The sequence below is a fragment of the Macaca nemestrina genome, chromosome 7 (assembly GCF_043159975.1).
Source record: "Macaca nemestrina isolate mMacNem1 chromosome 7, mMacNem.hap1, whole genome shotgun sequence".
Taxonomy (NCBI): Eukaryota; Metazoa; Chordata; class Mammalia; order Primates; family Cercopithecidae; genus Macaca; species Macaca nemestrina.
Window position 1 is genome coordinate 152,965,302 of NC_092131.1, and position 12,009 is coordinate 152,977,310.

The 12,009-nt window shown below is 38.4% G+C and overlaps 2 protein-coding genes and 1 pseudogene across 3 annotated transcripts in view; 1 reads left to right on the plus strand and 2 right to left on the minus strand.

Moving 5' to 3' along the window:
- Positions 1-10,883, minus strand: part of LOC105490574 (galactokinase 2) — a 275,378-nt gene extending 264,495 nt beyond the window's left edge. The window contains exon 1 of the mRNA XM_011756346.3: positions 10,769-10,883. Coding sequence (XP_011754648.1) covers positions 10,769-10,788 — 20 coding nt within the window. The 5' untranslated portion in view covers positions 10,789-10,883. The remainder of the gene's footprint in view (positions 1-10,768) is intronic.
- Positions 1,819-10,762, minus strand: LOC105490565 (NADH dehydrogenase [ubiquinone] 1 alpha subcomplex assembly factor 4 pseudogene; annotated as a pseudogene).
- A 156-nt stretch (positions 10,884-11,039) lies between the features above and the next one.
- LOC105490640 (COP9 signalosome subunit 2) overlaps positions 11,040-12,009 on the plus strand; it is a 46,678-nt gene continuing 45,708 nt past the window's right edge. Inside the window, exon 1 of one of the 2 annotated variants that reach the window (XM_011756483.2) lies at positions 11,040-11,260. In XM_011756483.2, the coding sequence (XP_011754785.2) occupies positions 11,207-11,260 (54 nt within the window). In that variant the 5' untranslated portion in view covers positions 11,040-11,206. The remainder of the gene's footprint in view (positions 11,261-12,009) is intronic. The other variant, XM_011756472.2, reaches the window with a different exon arrangement.

Consider the following 12,009-nt stretch of genomic DNA (forward strand, 5'->3'; position numbering starts at 1 on the left):
ATCTCTACCCAAAACCAAGTGTCTAAGACCATAGAGGGATTGACCATTTATCTGGAATAATGTCATTTCTGTGGTTTAATCTGTTTGTGCAATCCCTGGAAAATATTTCCTATTTTGACTTATAATAAAAACTATTGTTCGCAATTGGGAGACTCTACTTCAGTGACCTATTTTGGATATTTTCTCATTATAGTAAATAATATGTAATACTTCTTTATGTTTTCTTTATAATGATGTTACATTCCATTCCTTCTTTTTTTTTTTTTTTTTTTTTTTTTTTTGAGACGAAGTCTTGCTCTTGTCGCCCAGGCCAGAGTGCAACGGAGCGATCTCGCTCACTGCAACCTCCACCTTCGGGGTTCAAGTGATTCTCCTGCCTCAGCCTCCTGAGTAGCTGGGATTACAGGCGCCTGCCACCACACCCAGCTAATTTTTGTATTTTTAGTGGAGATGGGGTTTCACCATGTTGACCAGGCTGGTCCCAAACTCCTGACCTGAGGCCATCCACCCGCCTTGGCCTCCCAACGTGCTGGGATTACAGGCGTGAGCTACCGCACCTGGCCCCTTATTCTTCTGTATATAGAATAGATACTGCTCTCTAGTGTATATAATCATTAAATGGCAAAAAATAAACTCATGAATCAGATAAATCTGTATTTATGTAGTTATGGAGGAAATAAAAATTGTGCAAAAATGCTTTAACTGAACATAGATTGTTTTGCAGAGTGAAAAACAAGGCAAAACAAAATGAAGCCTCTAAGCACCTTCTGCTTGCCCAGTCATACAAAGCATCACATCAGTCCTCTAATTACTTGTGTTTTCTGTCTAGTCTAAATTTTGCTACTCAAAGTGTGGTCCTCAGAACAGCAGCATCAGCATCACTTGAAAGTTTTTAGAAATATATTATCTTGTGCTCAGACCTACTGAATCAGAATCTACAATGCAAGTCAAACATGTCATTTTAAATTTTCTAGAAGCCACTTTCAAAACAGTGAAAAGAAATGTTGAATTTAATATTTTATCTAATATACCAAAATATCATTTTAAATATAATATTTTAAATTATTCAGAAATTTTACTTTTTTATAATAAGTCTCCAAATTCCAGCATATCTCAATTACAGCATATCTCAATTCTGATGAGAAACGAGTGACTGCTATTTTAGACAGCACAGAGTTAGATTATAAGCTCCCTGAAGGCAAAGACTGTTTTACTCTGATTTTACAGACTCAGGCTCAGTGTTGAGCAGGCACTCAAGGAATGTTTAATGAAGGAATCAATTAATGAAACTGGATTTGTGTGGTTCAGCTACTTTGCGACCCTAGGTAAGTCTGAAATTCCTCTTCTCTAAAGGGAGATAAAAACAACTACTTCATAGGGTTATTATGAAGATTTTAAAAACCATCCCAACATTCTCTCCAGTTATTCTCTATCACCTAAATCTGGTTTGCTGTCTTTAAAGCTATCTGAAATTACATTATATATTGATTTTTATACATATTATCTGTCACCTCCACTAGAATTCATATTCCATGTTTCATCCATTATTCTATCATTCATTCATTCATTCATTCAACAAAAGTTTCTCTGGGCTACTATGTTCTAAGCACAATTCTAGGCACTGGGGACACAACAATAAACATAAAAAAAAGCTCCTGCTTTATGGCAAATTAAAATTAGTTAAGCAAATAAATGAATATGTTACAAAAATTGATGCAAACTCTGCATCTAGTATGTATTCCATGATTAAAATGAAATTGAATAAACAAAAATTTAGATTCTGCAATTAGAAGTTTACATTTCAAGCTTACAGTGTACATTAGCCTGATTAAATTACAGACAAATTGCCCCAATTTAAAACTATATTTTGTCTTTTCCTTTTTATTTTTTATTTTTTTATTTTTTTATTTTTTTTATTTTTATTTTTTTTTGAGACGGAGTTTTGCTCTTGTCACCCAGGCTTAGTGCAATGGCACAATCTCGGCTCACTGCAACCTCTGCCTGCCGGGTTCAAGCGATTCTCCTGCCTCAGCCTCTGGAGCATCTGGGATTACAGGCATGCACCACCACGCCCGGCTAATTTTTGTATGATTAGTAGAGATGGGGTTATAACACATTGGCCAGGCTGATCTCGAACTCCTGATCTCAGGTGATCCACCTGCCTCGGCCTCCCAAAGTGCTGGGATTACAGGCGTGAGCCACCATGCCCAGCCTTCCTTTTTATTTCTTAACCCAGAAACTAAATATAGTACCAAGAATCTTCAAACTAGACAATTCTTTCCTCACCTTGTCATAACCATCCAATATTGCCCACCTCAATGCGGAGCTGATTATGGTTATTATCTTAAGCAATTTTTTCTTTTTTTTTTTTTTTTTTGGAATACATTTGCTAAGGCTCTCCAGTGACTGACATAACTGCATCTACTGGTTGTCAATTGGCTTCAGCTCAAAATAATACTTAGGCCAAAGTAGCATACTTTGGGGTGGCATATTCTGAACCCCTTCAATGCTTAATCATACTCTATCAGCATATCCTTCCTATGTTAACTATAGAGATGAAAGATATAATTGCAGTCTGGAGCATTCTGAAGGCTTAGTGTAAGTAGTTGTTGGTTCCCTTAATCCTGCCTCCATCTCTATAAATCGTCCCTTCATTAAACACTTTTCTGTTAACTCCCCTGAGTATGCTCTGAGTTTTCTTTCCAGACCTATATTAATACAAAAGGAGTCCTCTTGTTCTGCTCTTCTAACACAGTGTTCAGTTTCCCCAAATTAATATAGCAAAAAAAATTGAAAAGATGATTGGTCTGAAAGGATGCCAAATCATAAACCTGTTTGGTATGACTCAGCCAAAGCCAGTGAAGAGTCATGAATGCTAAAGTGTACTTAAACACATCACATTTTCACTGAGAATCTGCTATAAGCAAGGCATATGCTGCGTTTCAGAGGATTCAGAAGTAAGAAAGATAGTTGTGTCCTCAAGGAGTTTTCTGTTTAATAATGAATGAATGGAAATAATTGTAATACAAGATAGCATACAATTATGAAAAATATTTTTTTAAAGGATCAAATTATGCTGGCAATTAAACTGTCATTGGATTTTTGACAGAGATGTCAAGACAACTCAATAGAAAAAGCATATCTTTTCAACAAATGATGCTGGAACAATTTGATATCCATATGCAAAATAATGAACCTCCACATTCATTCACACTATATACGAAAATTAAATTTGAAATGGATCATAGACCTAAATATAAGAGGTAAAACTATATAAAACTTCCAGAAAAAAACATAAGTGAAAATCTCAGTGCCCTTGAGTATGACAAAGATAAATACAACACAAAAAGCATAAAGAACCCTTACAACTCAACAGTAATAAGATAAACAACCCAATTTTAAAAATAGGCAAAATATATTTTAAAAAGATTTCACCAAAGAAGATACGTGGATGACAAATAAGCACACAAAAAATGTTCAACATTAGTCATTAAGTAAATGCAAATTAAAACTACAATAGTATACTGCTACATTCCTGCTAGAGTAGCTAAAGTTAAAAAGATTGACCACACTAAATGTTGGCAAGGACGTGATGGAGCAACCAAAACTCTTATGTACTGCTGTTGGATATGCAAAATGGTAAAACCACTTAGGAAAACAGTTTGAGCGTTTCTTAAAAAGTTAAATATATACCTACCATATGACCCAACCATTTCACTACAAGATATTGACCTGTATTCACATCTATTTCTGCATAACAATATTACTACAAATGTAGTAGTATAAATAAATACACATTTATTGTCTCACAATTTTCTGTCCTCTGTTTTAGAGTCTCACAAAGGCTTATCTGAGGCTCAACTGGGGAAGGATTCACTTTCAAGAGCACATGGCTGTTAGCAGCATTCAGTTGCTTGTGGGTTGTCAAACTAAAACCACTTTCTTTTTTTTTTTTTTTTTTTCTGGCTGGCTACTAGCCAGATGCCACCATCAGTTCCCTGTTGTGTCGTCCTTCCCAACATGGGCACTTGCCTTCCCTAAAGCCAGCAAAGGAGATCATCTTTCCTATCATGATTGACTTAACAATCTTGTATAATGTAATCATGTACGTATAATCATGTTTATCACCTTTGCTGTATCTTGTTTAGAAGCAAGTCACAGATCCCACTCACACCCAAAAGGCAAAGAATTATTCAAGGAAATAGAATGGGTTAGCCACCATAGAGTCTGTCTACCATAAATTACCCAAGAGAAACAAAACATATGTCCACACAAAAACTTGTACACAAATATTCTTAGCACCTTCATTTATACTAGCCACAAACTGAAAAAAACTTAAAATATCTATCAACAGATAAATGGGTAAGATGAATTGTGTAATATATCCATGTAATGAATATTCAGCAATAAAAAGAAACAACCAACTGATACATGCAACAACCTGGACAAATCTCAAATCTCAACATAATTATACTAAGTGAAAGAAATCAGGAAAATGAGAGTACATATTGCATGATTCCATTTATACAAAATTCATGAAAATGTAAACTAATCTATAGTGACAAAAAGTAGATCAGCAGTTACCTAGGAAAAGTTAAGGGGGAGGAGAGAAATTTCTGCAAGGAATCTGTGAGGAAACTTTTGCAGTGATAATATGTTCATTATCTTGTGTCATGATAGTTTCACAGGTGTATATGTATGTCAAAGTTCATTAAATTCTATACTGTAAGGCTGGGAGTGGTGGCTCATGCCTGTAGTCCCAGCACTTTGGGAGGCCAAGGTGGGTGGATCACCTGAGGTCAGGAATTCAAGACCAGCCTGGCCAACGTGGCAAAACCTTGTCACTACTAAAAACACAAAAATTAGCTGGGCGTGGTGGTGGGCACCTGTAATCCCAGCCACCAGGGAGGCTGAGGCAGAAGAATCGCTTGAACCCAGGAGGCGGAGGTTGTAGTGAGCCGAGATCGTGCCACTGCACTCTAGCCTGGGCAACAGAGCAAGACTCCATCTCAAAAAATAAAATAAAATAAATAAATAAGTTGTGTACTTTAAGTATGTGTAGCTTAATTTACCTTATTGAGGTAAATGAAGCTACTGAATAATACCTCAATAATTCCAGTTTATGAAAATATGCTTTAAAAACATAGGATCCACTTTCAGCAAGGGCACCATGTCACACAAATGCACTCTGTTGAAATTACAATTTTCTATTATTCACCATTGAATGAAATTAATGTCAAGAAAAAAATAGAATATCTTAACCATATAAAGTATTCAGGATAGGCTATGTGAATGAGGTCACATTTACATGGATTTTTTAAGGACAGAAAAAGATTTTGATGTGTGATACAGAAAGATCAATCTATTAACATGTTTATTTATCCAACAAGCACTTATTAGCACCTGTGTACTCAAGCAGCATGTTCAGCACAATGAAGACCTTTTCAACTGCTGTTACTAAATTTCCAGACTGGACTTAATAAATTTGGTCATGGCCAAGGAAATTCTATTCAAAATTTGGCTGCCATTCACCCAGTCTTCCTACTTACCAGCCTATTTGCATACTTATTTTCCCATTGTAGGAATAAGGCACTACATTTAAAAGCAGCAAATTATGTAATATATTTACATGTAAATCAATATGCAGTTACATGTATGTGATCAGTATTCATTTGTTAAGCATATTATCCATTTTGCAACTGCTATCTTGAGTACAAAGTAAAACTATGAAACTTTGATTACTCTGAGCAAATAAACCTCTTAACTACCTCGGGATCCTATTTTCTCTTTTGAACAATTACAAGTAGAATAACCATGTGATTTATTGTCCAACTTCTGAAAGTGATGGGTGCTCTTAACTATTTTTTTTCTGAGATGGAGTCTTGCTCTGTCACCAGGCTGGAGTGCAGTGTCACAATCTCAGCTCACTGCAACCTCCGCCTCCCTGGTTCAAGCGATTCTCCTGCCTCAGCCTCAGGTAGCTGGGACTACAGGCGCGCGCCACCACGCCCAGCTAATTTTTGTATTTTTAGTAGAGATGTTTCACCATGTTGGCCAGGATGGTCTCAATCTCTTGACCTCGTGATCCACGCACCTCGGCCTCCCAAAGTGCTAGGATTCCAGGTGTGAGCCACCACACCCGGCCTGGGTGTTATTACTATTATGATGGGTCAACAGTACTAAACCAGATCTGTCCCAGGAAAACAGGGATGTACAGTCACCCCAAGTTTGGGGAGTTTTGTTTTGTTGTAAAGTTACAAGTATAGGTTTCTGAGCTCCACTCAGAACTACTGAATCAGAATCTCTACTGTGGGATTTGGGAAGCCTTAGACTGTAAAGTGATATCATTAAAGGCTCTTCCAATTCTAAGTTCTACACTTAATATGGTAATTTTGAATATAAACTGGATATTGAATGATAGGGAATTATTATTAATCTTTTTTTTTCTTTTTTGAGACAAACTCACTCTGTCGCCCAGGCTGGAGTGTAGTGGCACAATCTTGGCTCACTGCAACTTCCTCCTCCCAGGTGCAAGCGATTCTCCTGCCTAAGGCTCCTGAGTATCTGGGATTACAGGCATGCGCCACCATGCCTGGATAATTTTTGCATTTTTAGTAGAGACGGGATTTCTCCATGTTGGCCAGGCTGGTCTCAAACTCCTAACCTCAGGTGATCCACCTGCCTCAGCCTCCCAAAGTGCTGGGATTATAGGCACAAGCCACCATGCCTGGCAAATATTATTAATCTTATATGTAACAATGATGTGATTATATAGGAGAATGTTCTTATTTTTAGGAAATACACATAGCTGCATTTAGGGGTGATGTGTCATGATATCTGAATCCTCCTTTCAACTGATACAGGGAACACACACATACATACAATCAAACCTGATAGTGGGTATATACATGTCCACTGTACTATTATTTCAATTTTATGTATGCTTGAAATTTATCATAATAAAACATTGAGAAGAAAAGACTGTTAGGGAAAAATATTTGTATTTATGGGTGAGAACACATTATTGTCACAAATACAACTTAAAAGAGCTATGACCAAAAAGATCTCAATTTAAGTAATTACTAAAAAAGAATCAAGCCTGTAATTTCTCTTCTTGGAACTTGGAATTCTTTCTTTCGGTTTTTTTGTTTATTTTTATTTTATTTTTTTTTTTTTTTGAGACAGAGTCTTGCTCTGTTGCCCAGGCTGGAGTGCAATGGTGCGATCTCGGTTCACTGCAACCTCCACCTCCCTGGTTCAAGAGATTCTCCTGCCTCAGCCTCCTGAGTAGCTGGGATTACAGGTGCCCACTACCATGCCTGGCTAATTTTTTTTTTTGTATTTTTCGTAGAGACAGAGTTTTACCACGTTGACCAGGCTGGTCTCGAACTCCTGACCTCAGGTGGTCCATCCACCTTGGCCTCCCAAAGTGCCGGGATTACAGGCGTGAGCCACTGCGCCAGCCGGAATTATTTTTTAAAGAATAAAATTTCAAAGATATTCATTGCAGAATTGCTTAAAATAGTGTTATTTCTGCAATACTCTGAATGTATAACAATAATGGCATGAATTATGGTGCACTGGTACATTCAACGAGGAATTATTACACAGCCACTAAAATAATTAGTATTAGGCATATATTTTAAGACTGGGCAATGTGATTCACACCTGTAATACCAATACTTTGGAAGGTTGAGGTGGGAAGATTGCAAGACCAGCCTGGACAACATAGTGAGACCCCTGTCTCTACAAAAAAAAATATTTTAAATTTGTCAGGAACAGTGGCAAGTACCTGAAGTCCCAGCCACTGAGGAGGCTAAGATGGGAAGATCACTTAAACCAAGGAGTTCAAGGCTGCAATAAGCTATGATGGTGCCACTGCACTCCAGTCTGGGTGACAGAGCAAGATCTTGTCTCTAAATATAAACAACCAACCAAACATTGACCTATGCTGCTATATAGATGCAAAAAGAATCCAAATCTATATCTATGCTTAACTACATAACATTTGTGGATTCATGTGGATAGAACTGGAAGTTTACATGGAAATGCTACCTATTTGAAAAGCGGTTTTTCCCCTTTATTTCATTTTTTCTTTATTTTGAATTCTGCCAATGATTTTGCGTAATAGTAATGTGTTTTTTTAATGGTATGGGAAGAAATCCTTTATCATGTGACACCATATAACAGCTGCCTAACCACACAATGTAGAAATGAATAAAGATGGCTCAGAAATAGAGTGTACTAGTATTAGTGACTCAACTAGTGACCATTATGACAAATGGAATAAAGTTTTGACTGATTTACAGGAGTTTTAAAATGCATTTTATATTGAGTAGTTATTTGTTTTCTTAAAACAATTATTGTATTGAACTAAAAATAAACTAGGTAGTTTGTTCACATAATAAATCTATATTCAAAGACATGCTTACAAATTTTCCACTTAGTCCATTTTTCTGTTCTCAGCATTACTACAAATGCCTCATTCTGTCATCACGTTGAATTCTTTAGCATCTTCTATATCATTTCCAGGGGCATCTCTGGGAAGTAGTGATGCCTATCTTCCCTCAGAAGCAAACTGATAACCCCAATGTACCCACAATTCACACTTACTCCCTTCTCTGAGGTGTGCTGCTTTTTGGCACATCAGAAAAAACACACTACTAGGATTTGAAAAACTAAGTTCTGGGCCTGGTTAGGTCATAAACTACAGAAACCTTAGGTCATATATCCTTCCCCAGTTTGGGGAAGTTTGTTTCTCCACTACAAAAAAAAAAAAATCATATTTCCTTGGTCTTTTGTATTCCTTTACTATTTCATTTATCTTCATGATAACCCTTAAATTTAAGCAAGGCAGCATTATGCTCATTTTATAGAAGAAATTCAATCTCAAAAAGGATATAGTCTCCCAAAGATCCCACAAGTAGTAATATATCAGGCAGAGCTAAACTCACACACTCTTACTCAAGATCCTAGTACTGGTACATGCTGTACTAATAAGTTTGCTAAAATGGATGAAGCAGCAATTTCTCAGGTCCCTTCCAATGATCCTGTTCTCTGCTTCTACTTGCTATTTTTTCTCTCTTCTCTCAACTAGTATTAACATCTGAAACTATGTATAAAATCCCCAAATTTCATTTACCATGGTTTTTTTAATTTAATTATTCTTTAAATTTTTCTAGTTCCATGTTAAATCCAGAGAAATTACTTTTTCGAAAGTTTCCACTATTGCCTCCCTCTCTGAAGGCCATGGGACTTACCTATTTATCAAAGCAGAAATTCCCAACATTTTGTAAACACCACTAATTACTTTTTATAACTGTAAAGGCAATTATTCCATACTTAAAACCAATTCAAAATAAAATAAATCCTCAATACTTCTTATTCCCTGGGGTAGTAATTTTAATTAGATTCTATTGATTCGTTATTTTCTCCTATGTGCCTTTATTTGGGAAATATTGTTAGTCTACCTTACGATTGAGTCTCTTTCCCTAACAAGAAAATGTCAGTCTTAAGAGTCAGGAAAGCTTTTACTTTCACTATCACATATGAAGAATGAACTAAACACCTAACTTGGAAAGGAAAACTTAAATGAGGGATTCAGGACACTTCCCAAGGGGTCTTATGACCAATTTAAAAGTTGGTGTGATGTGTCTAAAATAACAAATTAACTCTTTTACTTAAAATAAAGGTACAGATGTGTTGATAGTCATGGTAACATGTACATATGAAATATGCCTAAACCAAATTAAAAGAAAACAAAATACGGTCCATGGCAATCTTGAAAATTCAGGGAGCTCAATAAATATTAAGAGTATGCTCTCACAATGAGAGCATGAAACACTTGGTAATTAACATAATTTAATATGCAAAAATGAGAAAATATACAGGATGAGGGATGAGGAGTACACATAGGAAATTTTTGTGATTTTCTTCATTTTGATTTTATTGCTTTCTTGTCTTCAGGAGGGAAGATTTTGACTTCAAAAGTAACAAAATATTTAAGAAGGGAATTCACATCTTTCTGTTCTAAATTATATTCTTGCACTCTTTTCTCAGCAGTTCATGTTTCTGGATAAAGTTTATGATTACTGAAAAGTGTCAATGTTTCTACAATGGAAATTTTGCCTTTGGGAATGCTCTTAATATTTATCATATCAAAGTGATGGCCTTTCGGCAATCTGAATTCCTTTGGCTCCTGACGTGTTTCAGTAGTTTCCACCTGCACGGAAGACAGAGGATCTTTGGAATCAACATACACATATTTTAGAAATGACAGCAGCTTGTCATGTTTACGAGCAATCTCTCCCTTCATTTCTTGATAGACTCTAATCCGCTCTGACAGGAGGCTGTAGGTAGAGGGGTGCCTGGGAGCGGGAGAGAGATTCTTGTTGCCGACTTCCCGTTCGCTCGGTTCTCTTGAAATTCCTATCCCGCGAGTCACCGCAGCCCCCATCTCCTCATAACATGGTGCCCTCGGTTTCACAGTAACGTATTTTTTTAAAAAACCAGTCGTTGTTACCTTAATTTGGTCCCAAGGGTTGTAAAGGTAAGTTTATAATTCGTTGAACAACTAAGTAAGATTTAAGGCAACTCAACTGATAGCTGCATACCTAATTTGGGATATCCATAGAATTGTTTTGTCAGCTACAAATATAACAAGCATTAAGTGTAAACTGTGTTGCTGAAAAGTACTCCAAGTATCTTAGGAACACCCACCGCAATGTGTGGGCTAAATGCACACGTACAATGATAGCAGAAATAATACCTGTCATATAGGACGGGCATGTCAGCCTTTTCTCCGCGAAAGGCTTCTGATCCTAAGCTGTCTCTTACTTTCACCGGAATGAGACGCTTCCGGAGTCCGAAGCAAGGGAGGAGACTGCTCCCTTACCCAGGAGGCTGGAAACTGCTCGCTACGAGCGCAGTTTCTGACGCCCTTTCGCTGAGACCCGCAGCACCTGACGATGTCCCAGTTGCTACGTTTAGTTGCTAAGGCACCAACCGCTTCGGAGGAAAAGGGGGGCGGTGCAGTCTCTTTTGGAGTCGTAGCGAATCATCTAGAGGTCGAGATAATTGGTTCCGGCAGGAAACAGCTCCTCTAAGAGGGACGGGAAGGCGGAAAGAAGCTGAGACTGACGCCTCTGAGCCGCGGAGGATTGTGGGAGGAGGTTGTCTCCAATTTCTCCTCCCCCTCCCGGCCAAGATGTCTGACATGGAGGATGATTTCATGTGCGATGATGAGGAGGACTACGACCTGGTGAGGCGCAGGGAATGGAACTCTGGGGGTGGAGATGTGTCTAGTTTTCAGGGTCCGGTCTGGACCGGCCGCGGCCTCTCCCCGTAGAGCATGTGCCGTTTCCAGCCTCTCTCAGTGCAGTGACAGGACTGGTTTACCTCCTCCCCGTTCCCGCACCGGGCCCGGGCCCTGCTTCTCCAGCATGGGGGAAGGGAGGTCAAAGCAGGCAGCGAAGGGGGTCCCGGGCCTTGCGCTCCGAGTCTGAGCGCCTCTTCGGTTTACACGGATGCCCCGGCCCCAGGCGTTCGGTCTCTGTGCCTCATGCCTCCCCACGGCGCGAGCCGCCTCGGTGACCATGCTGCGGTGTAGGCCCTGGCTTTGCCCTTTCGGGCCCAGCGTTCGGGCCCCCACTTCTTCACACTTGAACTGAGCGTTCAAATGTGCGAAATGCTAGGAGAAGTCTGAAAACTGGGGGGTCCTTACTGCTCCCAGGCCTGACCGCGAAACGCAACTTGTGAGTCTCCTAGAGACGTAGCTTAAATAGTCTTGTCCAGGGCCGGTTTTGGTCCGAGGTAAGTGTGTAGTGGAGAGTTCAGAGCAAGGATAACTGAAAAAAAGGTAGTTGAACTACTTTTTTAGTTCTTTATAAAGAAAAGCTGAGGAGGAGGTTTTGCATGTGGTGTTTTTGGGGGACGGGTGTAAGGTAATTGAACCCATAGCTTTTCCCTTAGAAATTTTCCAGTATACAAAGTTTAAAACAGCAACAGCAT